At 35.5% G+C, this 27,030-nt stretch overlaps 1 protein-coding gene and 1 pseudogene across 4 annotated transcripts in view; one reads left to right on the forward strand and one right to left on the reverse strand.

Annotated features, from left to right (window-relative positions):
• Nucleotides 1-2,039: 2,039 nt before the first annotated feature.
• LOC143406823 (sodium/glucose cotransporter 1-like) overlaps nt 2,040-27,030 on the reverse strand; it is a 66,181-nt gene continuing 41,190 nt past the window's right edge. Inside the window, exons 11-16 of one of the 4 annotated variants that reach the window (XM_076865717.1) lie at nt 22,344-22,494; nt 19,662-19,830; nt 15,634-15,849; nt 5,390-5,495; nt 3,675-3,680; nt 2,040-2,251 (exon numbers count right to left, since the gene is read on the reverse strand). In XM_076865717.1, coding sequence (XP_076721832.1) covers nt 2,040-2,251; nt 3,675-3,680; nt 5,390-5,495; nt 15,634-15,849; nt 19,662-19,830; nt 22,344-22,494 — 860 coding nt within the window. Of the gene's footprint in view, nt 2,261-3,674; nt 3,681-5,389; nt 5,496-15,633; nt 15,850-19,661; nt 19,831-22,343; nt 22,495-27,030 lie in introns of all 4 variants that reach the window. The other 3 variants (XM_076865726.1, XM_076865736.1, XM_076865745.1) reach the window with 3 other exon arrangements.
• On the forward strand, nt 8,886-9,859 carry LOC143406835 (F-actin-capping protein subunit alpha-2 pseudogene; annotated as a pseudogene).

Raw genomic sequence — 27,030 nt, forward strand, 5'->3', positions numbered from 1 at the left:
TAAACTAGACTTGATTGTCCTTTAATTTACTATTCTTCTGGTGTAATTCCTCCATAAGCAGGTTTTAATTTTATTTTAATTTCTTCTTTGTGAAATATTTCATTGAGTATGTTTTGTAGTGTATGATTATGTTTATGAACTACTTCTATTTGTCATAGAAAGTTTTCATTTCATCTTCAATTCAGAAGCTTAATTTTGTTGAGTATAATATTCTCGGTTGGCATCCATTTTCTTTCACATTTTGATATATATTATTCCAAGTTCTCTTGATTTTTAGGGTCTGGGTTGAGAAATCAATCAAAATCCAGTTTATTTTACCTATAAATGTGACCAGTTATTTTTCTTTTGCAGCTCTAAGAATTCTATACTTATTCTGTCTGTTAAACATTTTCATTATAAAGTGTCCTAAAGTAAACCTGTTGTGATTTTGTATATTTGGAGTAATATATGTCTCTTGTATTTGAATTTTCATCTCATTATTAGGGTTTGGAAAAACATTCTGATATTATCTCATTGAAAACATTGTGCATCCCTTTAGCTTGTATTTTTGATCCTTTCTCTATTCTAATGATTTTCATATTTAGTCTTCTGATGTCCAGATTTCTCAAATATTCTGTTCATGGTATTTTAACATCTTTTATTTATGGTCAACTTTATTTTCAAGATTATATACTTTGTTTTTCAGGCCTCAAACTCTATCTTTAAAGTGATCAAATTTATTGGTGATGCTTTGCATTGAATTTTTAATTTTGTTTATTGATTCTTTTATTTTCAGGATTTTCATTTAGTTATTATTTAGAATCTCTATCTCTTTATTGTGTTCTTTTACTTCCTGTATTTCTCTAATTCCACATCTTACCTCTTATTTTAGCTCATAGAACATTTTAACTATAAACTTTCTAAAGTTTTTCCTCTAAAATTTCTTCCACTGTGTCATCAATGGAGTCAGTTGTTGAATCATTATGGTCTGTTTGGGTGTTTTTTTCCTTGCTTTTTCATATTATTTGTATGTCTACCCAACTAATGGGACAGTTTCTTTTAAGCAAAGGACAACTTTATGAGCTTCTTTCTCTTAAGTACCCTGGATTGAGCAGAAATCCATGCACTGATAAAATAAGTCAATGTGTGACTCTGATGGTCCCAATATCAGCAGCACTTTGAGAGATGCCACTTTGCCCTATTTAATATATTTATTTCAGAGCCAAACTTCATACTATTCAACCTATGAGAACCAAAACCTATGGTTAACCAAGAACTAGACAAATTGTCTGTAAATAAAGGCTGCTATCATTCATTTAGACCAAACATTTATTGAGTGGCTAAGACATTCTAGGAACATTGAATGTCAAAATGAGTGAAATATCAAACATGAGGAACACACAATAGGAATCTTCAAGAAGACAAGAAAATTCCCTGGACTCAAGATTATCTATTTTCGAACTGATTTGAGCCTTGGCCCTCCCTAGTGGGCTAATACTACTTTTCTAAGGCATTTGCTTCACAGAGCAAATACCCAGGACAAGACTCTATCAAATTTCCATCCCCAGCTTTTGTGTGTTCATTGGTGTTTCAGATTAATATTTCTCATAGTAGGAAAAACTTGAGAAGGATATGATGAGCAATGTTTTCTTTAAAAAAAAGATTAGGAGTTCAGATATGGTTGGAACAGAGAGATTAAAACACTAAAAATAGTACTTATTGATCACAAACAATGTGGACAAACTGATTCTACTTGAGACAGAATTGCATCAGACACCATAGGACTTCTGTTTCTTAGTCTGATTTTTATGAATATGACTGAACCAACTTTCCTTCTGAGACTCTAATATGTACAGGTGAAAGTATTACACTGGCTTCAAAATATAAGTTAATGGCAAAATAATGATTCGCCTTCATCTACCTTATAATTAATTACACATATACATGTTTATCCAACTGGGCAAATTTTACAACTATCTGGTTTTCCTTCAATGCCACAGAATGGAACTGAAGGGAGATAAAGATTGCATCAGTGGTGAGTATACAGCAGAAGATAGGACTCAGGCAAAGTATGCATGGCAAAAGATAGCTACAGCTAGCAGTATGATGCCGTTGATGTTCACTACTGTCCTCCACAAAGGCTTCTCAGAGGTGTCTGTCAGCTTCATCTTCATAGCTGCCTCCTCTTCCTTGGTCATCTTAGGTCCCTGGTCCAGCCCACAGAACAGGTCATAGGCCCGCCTGAAGCACCCTTTTCTCTCCTCCGGTACTTCTGTATCAAGGGAAAGGCATAAAATAATTATTGGATCCAGAAGCAGGAGAGATGAGAAGGGGCTTCCAGGAAGATGCTATACCATGAAGCATCTTCATTCTGAAGAAATTTCCCAATTTTCTTGTTTTCAGGAATAGGAGTAGCATATGATTTTCAAATGAACTTATGTACAAGACGATGTTACTGAATGGATTCTACATCATCACAATCAACTAGCCTGAACTGTATCTCTATCAGACAAAAGAAATGTATTTTGATTTAGATCAAGTGATAGTTTATGAGAGACAAATGTTAACAATTGGCTGGTAAACTGTGGTGTGAAGAACATGGAAAACCCACCTGTGAAATACATAAACTCATAGCTCTCTGCTATGTTACTGGAAAGCAACAAGGCTGGCATGACAGGAGTGAATTGGCTACATCTGTGAATTCTAAGCTTCCACATCAGATCCACCTGGATGGCAAAGAAAGTTCTGAACCGTTCCTGATGCAAAATAGCAGTGATCAATACTTCTGGGCCTTAAGATCTGATATTACATATCAATACTGATGAATCAAACCATCCAACTGGCCCTTACACCCAAAGTGGATGCCTACCAAGGACAAGACTCCATCAAATTTCTATCCCCAGCTTTTGTGTGTTCAAGGGAACTGATTCTCATCTGAGCCCAGGTGAGGCACCAGAAATAGATGGACCCAGTTTACAATCTCTCTCTTCCACTCACTAATATGAGATCAAACACACTATATTTTTGGCACCATCTTCAGAGAACACTCTTTTGCACTTTCTCATTTTCACAAATCTCAGATATTTTTAAAAAGAGGCACAGAATTTTAGAAATGGAAACATCCTGAATGATCTAGGGCATAAATGTATCACAATTGGTACCAAGTCCAGTCTCATGGCCTTATTAATTCACTTCTCTTATCTTTTGGGTATCTGTAAAAGTGGCTAAATACTGACTTCTTTATTGTATTAATGAAAATTTAATGAGATATTTAATTTAATAATTTAATGAGAGAGAACCCAGCACATAATACATATTAGTAAGTAAAATCTCCCCCCATTCTCTATCTTTTCTCTCATACAAGAGATATACCCTTTTGTACCTCTCCCATCTGTTGTATTCCAATGACATGGGCTCACTGATTTAGCTCATGTGACAAATAAATACATGATTAATCTGAGTTAGCATAAAGTTAAGTGGTCTTGGGAAACTATCTTATTTTTCTCATCTATAAAACTGGAAGTTGTATGCTTGCATTATCTGCCTTAAACTATGATCTGGATACAAAATGTATCATTAAACGAGTTAGTTATTTATAATTAAATGTTATGATCATGTCATTATCAATCATATGATAATGGTAGTGGTGATGATGGTAAGGGGATGGTGATGCAATTTTATTCTCTTAATGTTACTAGAATCTTCCTCATAATGCTGTTTCTCAGAGAATGGTGCTTGTGACACTCAGTCCTTGTTCTTTTCTAGCTTGAGACAGCATCTCATTTAATTGCCCACGATGGTCTCATATTTGCAATCCTCTTGCCCCAGCCTTTTGAATCACTGTGATTACATGTATGCATCACCAAACCCAGACCCATAAACTAGATGTGCAATAGTCTACTTTCTTACTCTAAATTGAAATTAGATGGATCCTTGAGTTCATCAGTTTCATATCTCTTCTCTGATGCAAAAATTATCTCTTCTTCCATATTAACACTTCTTGATACTCAAGGCTCCTCACCCATGCCCTTCTAAAATCTGATATTCTCACACAGTAGATAAACACGTTTTAAAGTAGAAGAGAATGGGGGCATGTTCACAGGGCTAGGGTGTAGTTTTGTTGTACAGCAGTGGTCTAGTAGGTGCAAGTCCTTGTTTTAATTCCCAGTACCACAGAAAAGAAGAGAAAAATAAAAATAATAGGGGGGCATGTCCATGCCTGGCTGCTCCAGGAAAGCAGGAAGGAACTGCCTGTTGTCAGCATCATGGACAGCTGCCTGTGGCTCCATGTTTCTCCAGTACCCACAGAGATGCTGGTTTCAGAACTAAAACGTTCTTAGAGATTAAGAGCATATTGTATCAGGGCCAAGACCATTAACAGTCTCTCCCTCTCAGTGCCTCAATTTGTATCTGTAAAGTGAGATAATAAGATCATAGGACCTTTATGGCCCTTTCCAGAGCTAGAATTCTATGACATTCTTAATGGCCAGATTCAAAATTTGCTCTGCTTCATCTGGTGCTCTACTTCACATGGAGTGACGAGTGCTCCAGTCCAGTACCAGCAAAAGCACCTGATCTTGAGCTCCCCTGGTTCTGCACACCACATACATCCATTCTTCATGTGTGTATCTTACCCATATGGTGAGGAAAACTTCCAACATTGAAGCTAAAGAACACATTAATTTAAAGGGAAAGCCTCTAGGCACTAACTAAGCATCATCTCAGGCTTCCAGAGAAAGTTGATTTTTTAAGTCACATATGGTAAGACATAAGATCCCAATAGTCTCTATTTTTTATTCTCTTTATGTTACTAGAATCAAACAAAGCTTCCCTCCCATCTGATCTGTTTCCAAACTATTTCAGAAGAGCCTGACCCTTCTCTTACCTATGGCCATGCCCCCAAAGCATGGTCAAGTCAAGGTGGCAAATTTCTCATGCACTGATTCACCGAGCACAGTAAATTTGAGGGGTAAGGCAGCTGAAATGGCCCTGTACCTCCCTCCCTGACCTCAATCAAGCCTCATAGTAAACTTTCCAAAATCCACTTATTCATCTCATCTTTCCGCATTCCTCCTAGGGAAGGGATCTGAGCTCTGATGAAGACATTTATTGAAAGCTTTACACAGTCTTGCTGTTGTAAGAGTAACTCTTTTTTTTTTTTTTTTTTGGTACCAGGGATTGAACTCAGGGGCACTCGACCACTAAGCCATGTCCTCATCCCTCCTTTGTATTTTATTTAGAGACAGGGTCTCACTGAGTTGCTTAGTGCCTTGCTTTTGCTGTACCTGGCTTTGAACTCATGATTCTCCTGCCTCAGTTTCCTGAACTGCTGGGATTACAGGTGTGTGCCACCACACCCAGCAAGAGTAAGTTTTTATGGCTTGGAAATCAGTTTTGACTCATAAATCACCTATTTCAATGGTATCCTTCTGTGTTTCTTGTAGGTCCTCCTCTTCTGCATCCAGGTCAATACGTTCCTCTGTGCTGTTGCGCAGACTCCAACAGAGACGATAGAGCTGTGGGAAAACAGAGAAAAAGTTAACATAAAAATCCAGTGTCTTCAGCCAAGCAGTAGGAGTGCAAAGAGATAATCATCAAGAAAGGAAAAGGAATGTGGACTCTTAGTAGCAACAAAGAACATAGATTGCATTTCTCACCACAGCATAATCTCTCAATATGTTGGAAACTTAGATGTAAATCATACCCATGTATACATGATATATGGATATTCAGAAGTTAAAGAGACTGCCTCAAGTAAAGAAATGTTTGTTCAGTGATTGTTTTTACACATGATAAATGAATTGCTCCTTTTGGCACTGATACTAGGAAGTAAGACTAGACACAACAACCATTTGTCCAGATCAGCAGTGTGAGGTCATAATTTTATACTATGTCATATTATGAGGATAAGAATATGCAGAGGGATACATCAAGTTGGTAGAATAGAGACAGCCAGCACTAGTTTGCTCCTCCATGGGATGGAAACAAAGAAAAACAGTGTGTAACTGCTCACAGAAGTAAGGAACTATGAGTGGACACTGGAAATTGATGGCACAGAAAATTAAACGTGGTGAATTACAGAGACAACAGAGAATAGCAAAACAAAAAGGGTAGAATACCTCAGCTCCTGTTGCCTGACACCCTGGTCAGGGGAAGGCACTGGTTCCTGCAAGGAGGTAAAATCTACAGAGAAAGAGTCATGGCATGGCATAGAAGGATGCACCCTGCAGACAGTTTTTTTAAAAGAAGTGTGGAGATAGTGTAAATGATTGTTCTGTAACTAATAGAGCATTTGTTCTATTTTTTAGAATATTTATTTTTTTAGTTTTCGGCGGACACAACATCTTTGTTTGTATGTGGTGCTGAGGATCAAACCTGGGCCGCATGCATGCCAGGTGAGCGCGCTACCGCTTGAGCCACATCCCCAGCCCAATAACAGTTTAAATACATAGATGACCTGGAGTCTGTTTAGCAAGCTAGCTTTAAAGAAGGAACTCAGCAAACCCTCAGATTGCTATGGTGAGGATCCATCTTGAGTAGGGTCCTATTGTTAGGGACTAAACAGCTCTGTGATCAGAAGACCCTACAAAATCACATTTTAGTGTCCCATAAACATTCCTATGCACTGACTGGGTCAGCAGTGGCCAGTATAACTTGGGGGAGTATCCCTGACAAAAGTTTCTGAGACATTTATGCAGGGGTTTATTTATGATTTACTTATGCAGGGAACATAGACTGCAATATATACGAGAATGGAGGAAACAGTAATTCAGCAGTTCTCCCTTTTGTTATTTGAAGTGACCTCAGAAGTATATTATTTTGTGTGTGGGCCAGGTCTGAAGTCATGAGGATAGAAGTCAGCAAATTGTTTGGTTTCCACAACCAAAAGTACAAAACAAAGAATATTAAATGCTGCAATAGAGCAGTGCAAACTCACATGTAAAGGCAAACCTATTAGAACAAAAGCAGATTTCTTGGTGGAAAATATTATCACCAGGAGGGTATGGACTCATGTATTTCAAATACTGAAAGAAAGTAAATGCCAATCTATATTATAATACTCAGCAAAGTTATTCTTCACATTTGAATGATAAATAAGCACCTTCCATGATAATCACAAACAAAGGGAGTTTATGGCCATGAAGCCAGCACTGCAGAAGATACTTAAGGGACTTCTATACCTAGAAGAGGAAAAATGATAACCACAATCATGAGGACACAGGAAAGAATAAATCTCACTAAAAGAGTTGATAAGCAAATGAGAATTAGGAAAAAACCAAACATTATTAATATGTAAAACTACCAATCTTCTAAGACAAATAAGAAAAACAAATATAGAATATCCAAAACTACCAGAAGATAAACAAAAAATTTAGAAACTGTACACACTTTTCAACAAAAATCCTGAATGTAAATGAATCCTCCAATTAAAAAATACATACTGGCCAACTGAGTTACAAAACAAGATGTAACAATCTGCTGCATACAAGAAACTCATGTCATAATTAAGGGCATGAACAGACTGAAAATGAAAGGATGGAGAATGAAATTTCAAGAAAATGAAATATGAAAGCAAATAGCAGTATTTTTTTATGATTTTCTTTTAGCCAAGATTTGTCAGAAGAGACAAAGAAGATCACTACAGACTTATAAAGGGAACAATTCATCAAGAAGATATAATGATTATAAATATATATGCACAAAATGTCAGGGAATAGTTTTGTTAAACAAAGACTATTGAATATAAACAAAGAGATAAGCTTAAATACAATAAAAGTAGATGATTTCAATATCACACCTCAGCAAGTGATAGATCATCCAGACAATAAACCATCAAAGAAACATCAGAGTTAAATTATACTGCAGATCAGGTGGACTTAATATACAACCACAGAAATTTCACCCCAAAACTGTATAACACATATTTTCATAAGTACATGGAAGATTTTCCAAAATAGATCATATATTAGGCCATAAATCAAGTCTTACAAATGATAAAAAGTTGAAATAATTTGTAATATCTAATCAGATTATAATTTAGTGAAACTAGAATTAAGAGGAAGAGGAACTACAGAAATTATATGAATACATGGAGATTGAACAATATACTTTTTTTGGTTGTATGGGGTTACTCTACCACTGAGCTACATCCCCAGCTCTATCTTTAATTTTATTTTGAGACAGTATCTAACTAAGTTGTCAAGGTTAACTTCAAACTTGTGATCCTTCCTGACAAGTATCTGGGATTATAGGTGTCCACCATCACACCAAGCTGATAATACACTTTTCAATAAACAGTGGGTCATTGAAGAATCTGGAAGGAAATTTAAAAACTTCTAGAATCATGTGAAAATGGAAATATAGCATTCCCTTATCTTGTGGGATACAATGAAAACAGTATGAAGAGGAAAATTTAGAGCTATGAGTGTTTGCATTAACAACAACAACAACAACAAAACCATAGAGATCACAAATAAATAACCTAAACATGGCAAGGCTAAGAACAAACTAAACCCCCAATCAGTAGAGTACAGAAATAATAAAGATTAGGGCAAAAATAAATAAATTAGAGACAATATGAATGATACAAAGGATTGATGAAACAAAGAGTTGGTCCTATGAAAAGATAAAATTCACAAGCCCTTGACTAAATCTACCAAAAATAAGAGAAATAAGACCCAAATAAATAGAAAGAGATAAGAAGGGGGATATACAACTGATACCATTGAAATTCACTGGATCATTTGGGAATATTTTAAAAAACTTTATGTGAAACAAATTAAAAAATATCTAGTGGACAAATTTCTGGACACATATGACATTCCATAATGAACCAAAATAGAAAATAAAAAATGAAATTAAAATAAAAAGCTAAATAGATTAATAAGAAATGAGATTAAGCACGGAAAGGGGGAAGTCAGGTGGCCGCTGTCGCCGTCGCCACAGTTTGTCGCCAGAAGGAAGATGGCGGATCTGGAGGAGCAGTTGTCTGATGAGGAGAAGGTATGTATAGCAGCGAAATTCATCATTCATGCCCCTCCTGGAGAATTTAATGAAGTTTTTAATGATGTTCTGTTACTGCTTAATAATGATAATGTTCTCAGGGAAGGAGCAGCCCATGCATTTGCACAGTATAACTTGGACCAGTTTACTCCAGTAAAAATTGAAGGTTATGAAGATCAGGTATTGATAACAGAACATGGTGACTTGGGAAATGGAAAGTTTTTGGATGCAAAAAACAGAATCTGTTTCAAATTTGATCACCTAAGAAAGGAAGCAACTGATCTAAGACCTTACGAAGCAGAAAATGCAATTGAATCATGGAGAACTTCAGTAGAAACTGCTCTGTGAGCTTATGTAAAAGAACATTATCCAAATGGGGTCTGCACTGTGTATGGTAAAAAAATAGATGGACAGCAAACCATTATTGCATGCATAGAAAGCCATCAGTTCCAAGCAAAAAACTTTTGGAATGGTCGTTGGAGGTCAGAGTGGAAGTTTACAATCACTCCTTCATCAACCACTCAGGTGGTTGGCATCTTGAAAATTCAGGTTCATTATTATGAAGATGGTAACGTTCAGCTAGTGAGTCATAAAGATATACAAGATTACCTAACAGTGTCTAGTGAGATGCAGACAGCAAAAGAATTTATAAAGATTGTAGAAGCTGCAGAAAATGAATACCAGACTGCCATCAGTGAGAATTATCAGACAATGTCGGACACTACTTTCAAAGCCTTACGTCGACAGTTGCCAGTTATACGTACTAAGATTGATTGGAACAAGATTCTTAGCTACAAGATTGGCAAAGAGATGCAGAATGCATAAGATGAACGATGCATGACCGGATCATTTTAGTGTCTTTGCGTTTAAAAAAAAATTGTTGCAAAAGTATTCAGAACTGTCAAGCTGCCCAGTCAACATGGGCTATTGCCATTTAAAATCACTGTAATTAATTAGTTTGGTTAGAGCACAAAGCTTAGCTAATCAACCATTATTTTTCATTTTTTTGTTCGAAGAGGGCTGAAAATGAGTTTAGTTTAAGTGTCCTTTACTTTCTGTTATTATTTCCTTTCTTTCTTACAATGAAAAGATGATTCCTCTAGTTTATGGTTAAAAGTTTTTGAAGTATTTCAAAAATATTTTACTTACTGTAACCCTAAAATTGTCTTTTGGCTTATGAAATGGGTAACTTTTGATATTAGCCCAATTCTTTTTAATGGGGTCAATAATGGACATTCTAGTTTAAGGTGGTTGATAGACTTAGCCATATATGCTGCTAAAGAAATTGTCTACCTTCCCTCCCCCTCACCTCTTCCACTTATGTAAGATTGAGATTAAAGAAAAAAGCATTTTCTATATCAATTGTGTTACCTTACCTTTCAGTAAGGTTATTTAGCTAGCTTAGTGTTTAACTAAACTTTTTTTAAACAAGGCCAAGGTCTATTGCTATTTTGAGATTCTGAAATTAAATGAGAATACTTACTTCAAAAAAAAGACATGAGATTAAAATAGTCATAAAAAGTATTACAACAAAGATAAGCTCAGAATAGATTCACTGCTGAATTTTACCAGACTTTTAAAGAAGAAATAATACCAACTACCAAAGCTCCTCAAAATATTTTATAAATTAGAAAGGGAAGGACCCTTTTAAACTCATTCTACAAAGCCAGTATCACTCTACTATCATAATATGATAAGGACACAACACATATACACATAAGGAAACTATAGGTCAATAACCCTGTCATCATAGTGCATAAAATCTCAATAAAATACTTGCAAATTGAATCAGCAACATATTAAAAGATCATACACCATGAGCAAGTCAGTTTTATTCCAGTGATGTAAGACTGGTTTAACACACACAAATCAATAAATGTAATACAGCACACAAATAGAACCAAAGACACATATCACATAATCATCTCAATGGATTCAGAAAGGACCTTTGATAAAATTGTGTATCTCTTCATGATTAAAAACCCTGATTACATTAGGGATAGAAATATCATATGTCAACACAATAAAGGCTATATATCACAAGCCCATAGCTAACATCATACTGAAAGGAGAAAAATAAAATCATTTCCTCTAAAACCAGAAAAATACAAGAATGTCCACTCTTATTCAATATAGTATTTGAAATTTCATCCAGAGCAATCAGGCAAGAAAAACAAATAAAAGAGATACAAAGAAAAAATGAGGAAGTCAGATTTTCCCTCTTTGCAGATAGTGCAATTCTATATTTAGATAACCCTAAACCCTAAGACACTTTTAGAACTGATAAACAAATTTAACAAAGTAGCAGATATAAAATCAAACATACAAAAATCAATAACTGTTTTATACATCAAAAATGAACTTCCTGAGAAACAAATTAGGAAAAAACTCTCACTTTACAATAAGTGAGAAAAACACATAAATAATATACCTAGGAATAAACTTGACCAAGATGATAAAAAACCTACAATAAAAATTTCAAAGCCCTGAAGAAAAAAACTGAAAAAGAGACTAGAATGTAGAAAAACACCGCTGTACATGGATTGGGAGAATGAATATTGTTTAAATGAGTATACTACAAAAAGTGATCTACAGATTCAATATAATCCTCATAAAATACCAATGACATTTTTCACAGAACTAGGAAAAGCAATCCTAAAATTCATATGAAAGCACAAAAGACCCATAACAGCCAAAGCAATCCTTGGCAAAAGAGCAATACTAAGGGATGATAATTCCTGGCTTCAAAACATACTACAGAGCAATAATAATAAAAATAGCATGTCATTGGCATACAAATAGGCAGGTGGTTTGATTAAATAGAATAGAGGACACAGAAATAAACTCATGCATCTTTAGCTAACTGATTCTCAACAAAAGTCCCCAAAAATATGTTGGAGAAAAGACAGCCTCTTCAACAAATGATGTTGGGAAAACTGAATACCCACATGAAGAAGATTGAAACTAGGGCTCTACCTCTCATCCTGTACAAAAATAAATTCAAATAAATAAATAAATAAACCCAAAATGAATCAAAGAGATTAACGTAAGACCTGAAGCTTTGAAATGACTAGAAGAAAGCATAGATATTGCTACAAGCAACAGTTTCCTTGAATAGGATTCCAATAACCCAGGAAACAAAACAAATAATTGACAAATAGGATCACATCATATTAAAAAGATAGAGCTGGGGATGTAGCTCAGCGGTAGAGTAACCCCATACCACCATGTCAACAAGAGAAACAATCATCAAAGTGAAGAGATAACCTACACTATAGCAGGAAACAAAATCTTTGCTAGCTATTCATTTGACAAAGAATTAATATCCAGAATATATAATTTTTAAAAATTAACAAAAGAACAAGCAATCTAATCACGAAATGAGCAATTGGTGTGAACAGATACTTCTCAAGAGAGGAGTATGGATGGCCAATAAATATATTTTTAAATGATATATATCTTTATTCATCAGGCAAGTGCAAATCAAAACTATACTGAGATTCCATCTGACTGAAGTATAGTCAGAATGGCTATTATAAAAATTAATAAATAAATAACAAATGCAGGCAAGGATGTGGAGAAAAAAAGAACCCTTTTACAATTTTGGTGGGAGTGTAAATTATCTCTGTCACTATAGCAATCAGTATGGAGTTTCCTTAAAAAATTAAAAATAGAATTACCAAACAATCCAGCTATATCAATCCTGGGTATATATCCAGAGGAAATAAGTCAGTATACCAAAGAGGTACCTGTACACCCATGTTTTTTTACAGCACCATTCATAATTGTAAAGATACTGAATCAGTCCAGGTGCTCATCAACAGATGAATGAATTTTAAAAATTATATATATATATATATATATATATATATATATATATATATATATATATATATATACATACTATGAATATCATTCAGTCATAAAGAATAATGAAATCATGTCATTTTCAGAAAAATTGATGGAATTGGAGGATATGTTAAGTGAAATCAGCCAAAAAAAGAACAAGTAGGGCATGTTTTCTCCTGTCCATTGGTAACTACCTTGCTTTCTCTACTTTAAAAGGAAACAGAACTAAATGTGTTTGGGGCCACAAGTTTGAGGCATGGGGAAGCAGGTGATAGCTTTATGAAAGAAAGCCTGAGACAGATACAGTCAATAAACATCATGCTGATTCTGCAGTAATGAAATCAGTTTTTATTTGACATACAGGTTTGTCACAGCTTTTGAAAATTTGGCAATGATGTTGAAGGTCTCTAATGGTCCTATAGTTCTTGTATTCAGGTATGCATAAATAAAGTATTAATAAAAACTTTTCTCTTTTGTATGGGCATATATGATCTTGGGTTAATTTCTTATCTCTGTTCCCTTGGAAACCTGAAAAAGGTGGAATGCCATTTGAATTGGTTTTTCAGACTTATATTGCTTATAGGCCCATAATTACTCATTTTTTTCTAGATTGGGAGGGATATGAATGAACCCTAAACCAATGGAAGCATTTTTATTTAGAGAAGAGTACTTTTAATTTATGAAGTATTAAATCAATTGGACCTTGATATTGTGTTATGGTTTGAATGTCCCCTAGAAAACTTATGTTGAAATTTAACTGCCATTATGACAGTATTAACAGGTGTCAGCATACTACAACGATACAGGCACATCACAGTTTATAGCAGTGCAATTCACAATAGTCAAATTATGGAACAATCCCAGGTACCCATTAACAGATGAATCAATAAAGAATATGTGGCATTGCTACAGGGCCTGACTCGGGCCTACCTGAAGGAATGTTTATCTTGCTCATTGTGCGGCAGGGAAGTCCTACCATAGAATGCTATGTTTTGGGACAGAGTGCTGTCAGAACTCTGGCAAGTACCATTTCCTTTCTCCTTTGACAAGGAGTTTTTCCCCTGTTGGTGCAAGGTAGGCCTACGTCGCAGTTTCTAAACTCTTGGTGTCTGGACTCCTGTAAGATGATATGTTGTGTATCACTTCTGGACTATCATTACTGTTATATGTAAATTGGCACATACCTACTATAAAAGCTATTTTTTGCTGTGCAATAAAACAGACACTGTTTTCTGAAACCATCTCTGGAGGGGTTTCTCCATGCTCTCAAGCTCCCCACAATCGACACTGGAAGGGCAGGACCCTCAGCATGGCATGTATACACAATAGCTTTTTAATATTTTTTAGTTGTTGATAGACTTTTATTATTTATTTATTTATATGCAGTGCTGAGAATTGAACCCAGTGCCTCACACATGCCAAGCAAGTATGTTACTGCCAGGCGCCAGCCCTAGACCCACAATGGCTTTATACTGAGCTATAAAAGAGAATGGAATAATGTCATTTGCTGGTAAATGGATGTAATTGGAGAACATCAGGCTAAGTGAAATAAGTCAAACTCACAAAGTCAAAGGTCAATTGTCTTTGCACACAAGCAGAAGTTAGAAACAAGGGGAGAAGAGGATTGGGGAATCCCATGAAGACATAAAGGAGATCAGTAAGGAAAAAGAAGGGGATTAAGGGTGACAGAGGATGGAAGGGAAAAGAGAGGAACTGCAGAATGAAATTGATCAAGTTATGTTATGTACATATATGAGTATTCTACATTGAATTCCACCTTCATGTATATCTATGAAGCACCAATTAAAAGCAATGAATAAACAGAAGGAAGTCCAGTAGAGTAGAGGAAGAAAATGGGCAAGGAGGAGACAAGGAAAAATGGAAGTACTGGGGATTGAAATGGAGCAAATTATATTCCATGTATGTATGCATATGTCAAAATGAACCCCATTAATATTTATAACTATAATGCAAAACTAAGAATATTTTTTTAAAAAGGGATAATTAGATAATGAGGAATCTGTTCTTATGAGTGGATTAAATCCACTATATGGGAGCAATTTTCTGATAAAAGGATGAAGTCTGCCTTCGATTAATTCGATTAAGAATGAGAATTAATCTCTCATTCTTTATTGCCAATTAATACCTTCCATTAGGTTATGATGTGGCAAGAGGGTCCTCACCAGATGCACCCATAAATCTTAGACTTGAGGCTTCAAGGACAGAAAATGAAATAAACTTTTATTACTTATAATCTACCCAATCTGTGGCATTCTGTTATAGCAGCAGAAAACAGACTAAGATATATTGTTAGAAATATCTTAAATTTTATAAACAACTCTTTGGCAGCTTAAGTGGAAAATATCAAAAGGTAAAACATACTACTGATTTCCCTGAGTTTAGAAATTTTTGTAACCAGGTCTCAGAAGCTTCAACTATGGGACTATTATAAGAAACACCAGATCCTATTTTGAACATAGGTTTCTGAGCCATGGTAGCCCCATGCTTGCTCATGTGATCTCATTTCCCTTGCACATGTACTATCACTTAGGGAGCAGGATCCAGAGACAACCCCCCTGGACTGAAGTGTGGACTGTCAAAAGATTCCCATTCAAAATGCACTCTTGGCACTTCCTAGCTGGCATACCATGTTTCCTGTGTCCTTCTACACAAAACTAAGGGCAAGTACAAATCATTTTATTCATGCAGGTGGGAGATGTCTAGTTGAGCTGAGGTCAGTCGAGAGTGTTGCAACATGAATGTGAAACAAGGACAGAGGAGGTCTTCTGAATGGATACTCACATGCACATCTGGAATGGGCTTGGTGAAGAGGGAGATGACCACGATGGTGATGATAGAAATGAAAAAGAGGAGAATGGCAAAATACAAGTAGTGGACCCCACAGATAATGGTGGGACAGTTGCTGGGCTCCACGCAGCTCCCAGTTCCATAGGCAAACTCAGTAATCATACGGGAAATCCCAATCAGAAATCCTAGGATGAGTCCCCAAAAGGCTCCCTGTGAAAGGAAATCCTGAATTAATGAGTGCTGAACCCTCAAAACAGGTGGGAATTCTAACATTCCAAGAGATGGGCAGAGGCAAAGGAATAAAGCTGAGAGAAATGGTAGCTCTAGACCATCTGAAGCCAGAACATCATGGTGCAGGACAGGGCTGGGACTGTTAAGTCAGGCTTCCAGGGGGTCTCTCTATCTTGTTTCAGCAGCATGATTTCACCTGCTTCATTAAACAAGGACTTATAATATAAGATAATGGAGTAATTAATTAAGGTGATTAATAACTCATATGGAATTTTAATCTCCTCTAAATTCCAAAAATTCCTTTTAACTTAAAAAAAATTTGAACTCTCCACCTCAACTATTGTCACCACCTGCGTCCAGATTTAGGTCAGTTCAGATATAAAGTGATCACTTGTAAAGCATTTTGTCTACCTTGAAGACACAGAAAAATTAATTAGGTATCTGCGGGGTAGAGAAAGTAACTTTTCCATATATAAATAGTTCTTCAATCCCCTTTATAAACCCAAAGTCAGAAATTTTAGTTTAATAACACAATACTATATAATGGATTTTTATATCAAATTTGGGGTTTGTATATGAGATACACAGATGCTTCCAAGATACTAGAAGAATTAGGGGACTATTTTTCAGGGATTTTAAAAGACTCTTCATCCTTCTTCCTTCCTTTCTTCACTTTTTCTTTTCTTTGCTTTCTTCCTCCTTCTTTTTTTACTTTCCTTTACCTCCTCTCTTTGCTTCTTCCTTTGCTTGTTTTTTGCCTTTTGGTCTGTACTCACCAAAGCCCATGTCTATTTCTGAAAGCTACAAATTAAGTGAACCAGTGGCAAATGTGAGTGTGCTCTTAGAAGGGTGGCCAAAATGAATCTTCATAATTTTGTCTAGTGTTGAGCAGTCCCTTAGCTAGCTACAGTTATCCCTATACTTTATATTCCAAGCATGTTAATTTAACAGCTATTCTTTAATTATGTTTATGTCCAGTATTTTTGTTCATGTCATTCTCTCTATCTGTGAGAATATGGATATTCTCTCTGGTAAATTTGCTCTATTTCAAATAGAATAAACTGGAGAGAATTGGGTGGGTTCACCCTTGTTGTTGTGGCCACAGCACTGTGAACACATGTCCACATCAGACCAATTCTACTGCCATGCAATCACTCTTTCATTTGTCTGCCTCTACATTTTAACTGGGAATTTTTCCAGAGAAGGAACCAAATTTCATTCACTTAATGTAGCTAGTGCCTGGCATCTGAAATTGTCTATTAAATCAATAAATGAGAAAGAAAAAAAATTCCCCATTCATTCCCCATAATGCATTCCTTTAAAAAACACTTTTATTTTAGTTACCATGAATAATGCTGATAAAACTTACAAGAATTTCTTCTTTTCTGGCAATTAACTTCTATTCCTTTACTTTTATTCTCAAGTGGCTTTTAAAAAAATTGATAGCCATTGACATTTTATTCTGCATTTTAGGATGTTTAGCATATCCTTGACCTCTAACTACTAGGTATATGCAGGGTTCTCTGAAGCAGAATTATCAAAAATGTTTACAAACATTGCTCTTAAAGGGAGTGAAAAAAACACCTCCAATATAGTATGACTATGGCCTATCTCAATTCATATTTTTATTTTTAAAAGTGCTGCCATTGCCAAATAGGATATTCTTGTGGCCTGTTGCAGTACCAACCTGGGCTTAGACATAAGTTTATAATTTTATTTTATAATATTCCAGGGAACCAGCTTTCTGCTAATCCCTATTGAAATTTGTCCAAAGAAGTATGTATGTATGTATGTATGTATGTGTGTGTGTGTGTGTGTGTATATATATATATCTTGTTTTTATTAATTTCTGGTTTAATTATGATCTTTCCAAGGTATCTGCATGCCCAGTTTTGTGTAACTAGAAAATCTAGATTATGTTAAAACAACAATGTTGATCTGCTCTTACAGAATTTAAAAAGAACTGGTTTAAGGATCAACATTATTACTTTAAGATCATTGTCAACTTTTGTGTTTTATCAGGGTAATTTATTGTATCTATTAGATTTTCATTACTTAGGGACACTAAGTCTTAAAAGAATTATGGTTTGTTTAAGTTCCTGACTGTTGAACACCTTTTAAATGATTGCTTCATAACTCTGTTTAAATAAACAACTGCTATTTTAGGTTATTTTATTACATCTAACACCCTAAATATATGTAACTAGAAATGTGCCTACATCTGAGGGCTTTATATGTTTGTCTAAATTTTGTATAAATCTTATAGAGAAAAGCTTGTTGAATTAAAGCTATGTAGGTTTAATATAGGAAAGGTGACCAATAAGTGTTCTCCTCTATAAAATATATGTTGTATCTAGAAATTAAACATAAATGGTCAATGAAACTTTTGTATTTGGTCTGTATCTGCTTGCTTTACTAAATATATTTTGTTATTCTAAAAAAAGACTATACCTGTTGTGTTTTATGCACCTCAAAACTGGGTTACTCCACTGAGGTACATTCCTGATGCAATATACATCTTTTTTCTATTCTTTTGAAATGAGGAAATGTCTCCAATGAAAACTATGTTATCAGTTTTATTCTTTTGGATGGTGAGCCACATGGTCAGCACTGCTGCTCTTTCTCAGCCCTTCCCAGGTAGATAGATGGTTGGGAAAGAGAGACAGCTGAGCAACACCCCAGTTGTTCAGCACATCCAAATACATCTTTCTCATTGTGCTTTAAAAACAGCAATGGCACACTACTGTTGGCTTATATTCTTTTTTTTCTTTAATTTTTATTGTTGGTTGTTCAAAACATTACATAGTTCTTGACATATCATATTTCACACTTTGATTTGGCTTATATTCTTTAACCTGGCTTTCAAAGTGACTATTCCTATTCTAACTTTGACCTGCTTTTCCAGCTGCATCTTCCATTATCCACAGACTCTCTCTCTCTCTCTCCAGCCAGGTAAGATTCCTTGCAAGTCCTTTGCCTTCTCCTTCTCCTTTCCTTTCCACATTTGGGCAAAGCTCTTCTCTCTGCCTTAAATTCTCTCTCTGTCTTTTTAAATACCCCCCAGACCCACAGTTTCCAAGGCACCTTCCCTGGCCATTTTAGCATGTGTCGATTGATATAGCCTTTCCTGAATTTCTTCCTACTTAAATTTTAAAAAATTTTGTTTGTAGCTATAGATGGACAGAATGCCTTTATTTTATTTGTTTATTTTTATGCGGTGCTGAGAATCGAACCCAGCACCCTGTGCATGCTCCCAAATACTCCATCACTGAGCTACAGCCCCAGCCCCTCTTTCTATCTACATTTTGAACCACATTTTTAAAATGCTTCAATTCTTATCTATCTCACATTGTTTTTCAGATAAAATGTTTGAGTAACAGGACCTTTTCCTTCACTAGGTCCTGAAGAGTGCTGGCTGAAAAACCAAGTTCACACCACAGCCACTGGAAGTAATTTATGCTAGGATTTCCTGTGGAGCTGCTCCCCAAGAGACTACAAACTTCATAGGAGGCACCAAGGTTGGATAGAAAATGTACAATATGAGTTGAGACCTTGTACCAAGAAGGACAGGGTATTTAGAGAGAAAGAAGACCCAGTACTAACTCCTGAGGAGTTTATTCCAACTCTTAGAGAGTCCCCATGATCCTTAGAGACTTTCTCATATAAACCTTTAGAGGTACATCCATTTCTTCTTAAGATCTCTGGGAAATAGAATCACTTCCACAGAGAATATACCCATAGAAAATTCTGTGGCAGACTGGCTTTTCTGAACATGTCAAAGCAATACCTACAGGTTCAGTGATTCTCTTCCAGAAAACAGCAAGCAGAAAGACAGCTGCAATGGGTGGTCCCAAGTAACTGGTAATGGACTGGATATAATCGAAGAGCTGCCCACTTTGCGCTGACTGCACAATGGGCACCCAGGCAATGCTGATGGCAATTAGAAAGAGAATGAACAACCTGAAATCAAATTCCACACAACCGAATGTTAATATAAAAATATATATTATTTTATGTACCACACATATATATAAACATCACTAGCAAAAAATATATATACATATATGTATATATATATATATATATATATATATATATATATATATATATATATATACACACACACACACATACACATATGAACAAATACACACATATATACCATGACCACAGCAAGAAAAATTAATAAACAAATTCATTCTTGAGTATTTTTTCCTCCCTCTTCATCTGTGGCTATGGGTAAATGAAACACTCTTGGTTTTCACTAGTCATTTATTGAAATCATTCCCATACAAAAATCCCACTTAAGGAGGCAGTGGAGTATAGGGACAAGGTTATATACTTTGGAGCAAGACAGTCCTGGATTAAAATTTTTTCTATCCTTGTGTGATATAGGACACATTGCTGAGCTTCTCTCTAAATCTCAAATTCTCCAACTCTAGACAAAGAAAAATGTGACTGACCATGAAAAATTGGAATAAGCATTAGTGAGAGTAAAATGCCTCACAAATAGTAGGAATTCAATAAATAGTAAAAAAACCTAGTGTTATTATTTTCTCCTCATTCTTCCTCATAATACAATTTAAAACAAGCCAAAGAAAGTTTATAAAGAATAGTCTAGATAGGAAGGGACACAATTAGGTATTTCCAGCTCTCTTCCTCTTGAGTTTTACCATGTCCTAAAAAGATTGGAGATTCTTTTATAAGCTCTTATTACTTGACTCTTTATTTAATTATAAATTAAAGGGATCTTGTGAAAAATAGAAGGAAGAACAGCAGAATAGAGAAAGAGGATTGAGGAGAGGAAGGAGGGATGGGAAAGGGGAAGAACAGCAGAATAAAATTGACCAAATTAAGAATATACCACAATGAAATTAATTTTGTGTATAACTGTAATGCTTCCCTTGGAAAAAAAAGATCAAGGGCTGGAGTTGTGGCTCAGTGATAGAACACTTGCCTGACATGTGTGAGGCCCTGGGTTAATCCTCAGCAAGGACTGAACCATTGAAAACTAAAAAATGTTTTTAAAAAATCCAACAAAACAAATAAATGGAAAAAGAGCACTAGAATAGGAGAAGGGAATCAGGAAGAGGGAGAAGAAGAGGGAAAGGGAAAGAACTGGGGATTGAAATGCAGCAAATTATGTCATATGCCTCTAAGAATATGTTCCACTATTATCTAAAACTAATACACTAGTAAAAGCATTTTTTTAAAAAAAAGCTTTGATTCACTTATCTCACATGTATTTAAGGCAAAAGAGTCTTAAACTGATCTTCTTAAATTTGTGTTTTTAAATATTTCTCACTCTGAAATTTCCTCCCATTGCCCCCTATTTACCCCAATTCTACCTACCACTTTGAACCCAGTTAAGGTTCTTCCTCCTCCAGGGCCCTTTCCCAAGTATGCCATACTATGCTCACTTTTCCCTTATCTGAATCCCTGATTGCTCTTACAGTCCACACAGCAGAGTTTCAAACTGTTTCACATCACTGTGAGCTTGTACAGGAGACTGAGATAAGCCACAAGATAGTAGTTATGGGATGTAAGGAAGTGTGAGACCCAACATACTCTTAGGACTAGGGGATCCAGATCTGTACAAAGAAACAAAGTGATCTTCTTTTCCATTTTGCACTTGAGCCTTACAAATACCAAGGAAAGTTAGTAAGTGCCTTTTTAAGGGAAAGCCAGTCAAGGTAGTAGTACTATTTTCTATGATACAGAGTAGTAGATTCTGAGCTGATCATATCTCCCTTGGCTGCCTTCCTTTAGCCCAGAGACCTATTAAGAGACAGCCATATCCCTCCTGAACTCATTGGGAATCTTTTATTTAACTAACATCCCAGGGTTCGTTCCACCTGACATGAGAAGAGTGCTTTAGCCCCATGAAGAGACATATCAGCAGTCAGGCACACACTATAATCCCAGTAACTCAAGAGGTTGATTTATAGAATTGCATTTGAGGCCAGCCTGGACAATAGAGCAAGACACTGTTGCAAAATTTAAAAAAAACAAAAATGGTTGTGATTGTGGGTCACTGGTAGAGCACCCCTTGGCAACATTCCCAGTACTAGGGAGATTAAGGAGAGAGGGAGCTGAAGAGAAAGAGAAGAGACACATTTCTATGAATCTTCTGTCCAGAGCATTTGCTTAATGGCTAATCATGATAATGAACACACCTGATCCATTTGACAATTTTTGATATTTTCAGAGTCCTGTTGTGTTGATTAACTCATTTATGACAGTAAATGGGCTCAATCTTTATCACATATAAATAAATAAATAAAATAAAAGACCCATTGACAACTGGATTGATGACCAGAGCAATTTATGACCTCCAATTCTCCAATTTAAATACCATTGAAGGGCAAATATAGCAAGCCACCAATGTCACTCTACCAGCACCATCCAATCTTTCCTAACTGATCACTCTCTGATCATTTAAGCTTTTGCATGATGGATGACTCTGCCTTTACCTTCCTGCAATCATGAGCTCTTTCTCAGATGCTTGCTTCCGGATCTTCGTGTAGATGTCCATGGTGAAGAGGGTGCTGGCACTGTTGAAGATGGAAGTTAGGGAGCTCATGAGAGAAGCCATCATGACCGACAGCATCAGGCCTCGCAATCCTGGAAGACAAGCAAGTTCAGAGTGGCACATCCAGTACTTCAGCAGGACTCAACTTTTGTTTGCTTCTGAAACTGTGCCATCTTCTCCAGTTCATTTTTCCAGAAAGAATAAATGTTTTAATTTGGGCATAGTGGTGCACACCTATAATCTCAGCGGATCAGGAAGCTGAGGCAGTGGGGATCACAAGTTCAAAGCCAGTCTCAGGAATTCAGCGAGAACCTAAGCAAGTTAGAGAGATCCTGACTCTAAATATTTTTTAAAAGGGGTGGGGATGTGGCTCATTGGTTAAATACCCCTGATTAAATACCTGCTACCAAAGCAAAATAAAACAAAAAGAATAAATGTTTTAAGAAATGGGACATGGCTTTAAATTGTAATCCCATGACAACCTACAAAGCTCTAAATAAAAACCGTATCTGAGGTAAATACTTTGCAATTGAATAATAATGATGGTGATGGTGGTGGTGCTGGTACTTCCACTTGGGGTTTTATATGACCTCTCTCAACCAAAAGATTAATGATACAGCACACATATATTTAAATAAGGATTCAAAAGATAAGGTTATCAAGAAAATGAAAAGTCAGCAACAGAATGGGAATAAATATATACAAATCATCTATCTGGTAAGGACCTACTATACAGATCATATAATGAACTATCATCCAGATTCTCCTCCCCCAACCTGTGTGGGCCCAGGCCCAGGGTAGACACAGGTTCACCCCTGGCCACCTGGGAGCCCAGGCCTAACCCACTTCAATCTTGGGACACTGCAGCCAATTACAAAGTCTTCTCCATGCAGTAGTCTCTACTTTGCTACAACAGACAAGGTCTAGAAGTGGCTGCATCTTGGAGCAGGCCTCCCAAAGTCAGTGTAAGGCCCACCCTTTCAGCTCTATTTCTGAAAGTCATAGCATCCATCTAGGGGCACCTCCATTGCTATCTTGAGTTTCCTCCATTATTGCTGCCACCACCTTTAGTTGCAGTGACATCCATCCTGGGACACCAGCAGGGTCTGGAAGCCCAACATCAAGGTGAGGTAAAGATAATCTGCATGGATACTATAAAATTATAGGACAGAAACTGTAATACCTCAGATCAACACTGCAAGAAAGGAAGACACATAGACAACATGAAAGTACAACAGAGGAAAGTGCCCCAAACAAACCAACACACCTCAATAACAGAACCCATGGACAGCATAGTTGGTGAAATGTCAGAGAAGAGAGTTCAGAATGTTCATAATTAAAATGATCTGTGAATTAAAGAATAACATAAATGAGCAAATATATGCAAAAATTGATTACTTCAACAAAGAGATAAGACAGCAAATATAGGCAATCATTGATAACACCAACAAAGAGACAAGGGAACAAATATAGCCATCCATTGATCATACCAACAAAGAGATAATGGAGCAAATACAGGTAGAAAAAGATTACGTCAAGAAAGAGATAGAGATTCTGAAAAACAAAAAAAAAATTAAAAATCCCTAAAATGAAGGAAACAATAAACCAAATTAAAAAACTCAACAGTAAGCATCACCAATAGACTAGTTCACTTAGAAGACAGAATATCAGATAATGAAGACAAAGTATTCAATCTGGAAAATAAAGTTGAACACATAGTGAAATGGCAAGAAACCATGATCAGAACATCCAAGAATTATGGGATAGCACCAAAAGAGCAAATCTAAGAGTTATTGGGATAGAGGAAGAAGGCACAGAGTTTCAAACCAAAGGAATGCACAATCTCTTCAATGAGATAATATCAGAAAATTGCCCAAACATGAAGTATGAAATGGAAAAATCAAATAGAAGAGGCTTGTAGGACACCAAATGTACAAAATTATAACAGATCTACACCAAAGTACATTATAATGAAAATGCCTAGCATACAGAATAATGGTAGAATATTAAAGGCCAAATGAGAGAGAAATCAGATCACATATAGGGGGATACCAATTCGTATCTCAGCAGATTTTTCAACCCAGACCCTCAAAGCTAGGAGATCACGGAAAAACACAGCAAGAATTCTGAAAGAAATGAATGCCAACCAAGAATCTTATATCCAGCAAAATTAAGCTTCAGTTTTAATGAGGAAATAAAAACCTTCCATGATAAACAAAAGTTAAAAGAATTTACAACTAGAAAGCCTGCCCAACAGAACATCCTCAGCAAAATATTCAATGAGGAAGAAATTAAAAACAACAATGAAAATCAGCAGAGGAAGGTATTACACTAAAGGAAAAAACTAATCAAAGGAGAAACCAAGTCAAGTTAAATAACAAAATACACAAAAGTGAGCAGGAATACAAATCATGTCTCAATAATAACCCTGAATGTTAATGGCCTAAACTCACCAATTGAAAGACATAGACTGTCAGATTGGATTTAAAAAAAGACCCAACAATACACTGCCTTCAAGAGATTCATCTCATAGGAAAAGGTATCCACAGACTGAAAGTGCAAGATTAGGAAAAATCATATCACTCATATGGACTGTGGAAACAAGCAGGGGTTTCTATCCTCAAATAAAATAAAGTAGACTTCAAACTAAAGATAATCAAAAGAGATAAAGAAGGACAATACATACTGCTCAAGGGAGCCATAGATCAATAAGACATAAAAATTATAAATATATATGCCCCAAACAATAGAGCATTATGTTCATCAAACAAACTCTTCTCAAGTTCAAGCGTCAGACCACAACACAATTATTCTGGGTGACTTTAACACACATCTTTCATCACTTGATAAATCTTCCAAACAAAAGCTGAAAAAAAGAAATTATAGAACTCAATAATATAACCAAAAACTTAGCTTCAGAGACATAAATAGAATATTTCATTTATCAATGAGTGAATACACTTTCTCAGCAGCGCATGGATCCTTCTCTAAAATAGAGCATATATTATGCCACAAACCAGCTCTTAGCAAATACAAATAATTAGAGATATTACCTTGCATCCTATCATATCATAATGGAATGAAATTAGAAATCAGTGATAAAATAAAAAATAATAGCTACTCCAATACCTGGAGACTAAATAATATGCTATTGAGTAAACAATGGATAACAAGAGACATCAAAGAGAGATTAAAAAATTCTTAGAGGTAAATGAGAACATTGTTACAAGATATCAAAATCTCTGGAACACTATGAAGGCAGTATTAAGGGGAAAGAAAGTTCATTGCATGGAGTTCATTTCTTAAAAGAAGAAAAAGTCAACAAATAAATGACTTAATGTTATATCTCAAAACCTTAGAAAAAGCAGTAGGAGACAGGAAATAATTAAAATCAGAGCTGAAATTAGTGAAATTGAAACAAAAGAAACTATTGAAATAATTGACAAAACAAAAAGTTGGTTCTTAGAAAAAATAATAAAACTTATAAACCTTCATGCTAATGAAGAGAAGGAAAGAGAAAACTCAAATTACTAATCTCCATTATGAAAAAGGAAGTATCACAACAAACACCACAGAAATATAGAAGATAATTAGAAACTATTTTGAAAATTTGTACTTCAATAAATAGTACATATCAAAGGCAGTGACAAATTTTTAGAGTCATATAATTTGCCCAAATTGAATCAGGATGATCTACACAAGTTAATCAGATCAATTTCAAGCAAGGAAATAGAAGATGCCATCAGAAGCCTACCAATCATGAAAAGCCCAGGACCAGATTAATACACAGCTGAGTTATACAAGACCTTCAAAGATGAACTATCAATACTCCTCAAATTATTCCATGAAATAAAGAGGGAATACTTCCAAATCCATCCTATGAGGCTAATACCACCCTGATTCCAAAACAAGACAAAGGCATATGAAAGAAAAAAAAAAAAGACTTAAGACCGATATCTCTAATGAACATAGATGCTAAAATTCTGGCAAATTCAATACAAAAAACATGTAAAAAATAATGCACCACAATCAAGTGGGGTTCATCCCAGGTATGCAAGGTTGGTTCAACATACAGAAATCAATAAACGTAATTCATCACATCAATAGACTTAAAGATAAGAACCATCTCAATAGATGCAGAAAAAGCATTTGACAAAATATAGCACTCCTTCATGCTCAAAACACTAGAAAAATTAGGGATAACAAGAACATATCTCAACATTGTAAAAGCTATCTATGCTAAACCACAGGCCAACATCATTCCTAATGGAAAAAAAATTGTTCGTATTCCCTCTAAAAACTGGAAAAAGATAGGGATGCCTTCTTTCACCACTTCTATTTAACATAGTTCTTGAAACACTAGCAGGGCAATTAGATGGAAGAAATTAAAGGGATATGTTTAGGAAAAGAAGAACTTAAGTTAGGACTATTTGCTGATGATATGGTTCTATACCTAGAAGACCCAACAAATTCCACCAGAAAACTTCTAGAATTAGTGAATGAATTCAGCAAAGTAGCAGGATATAAAAATCAACAACCATAAATCAAAGGCATTTCTGTATATCAGTGACAAATCCTCTGAAAGTGAAACAAGGAAAACTATTCCATTTACAATAGCATCAAAAGAA

This window comes from Callospermophilus lateralis, chromosome 1 (genome assembly GCF_048772815.1).
Source record: "Callospermophilus lateralis isolate mCalLat2 chromosome 1, mCalLat2.hap1, whole genome shotgun sequence".
Taxonomy (NCBI): domain Eukaryota; kingdom Metazoa; phylum Chordata; class Mammalia; order Rodentia; family Sciuridae; genus Callospermophilus; species Callospermophilus lateralis.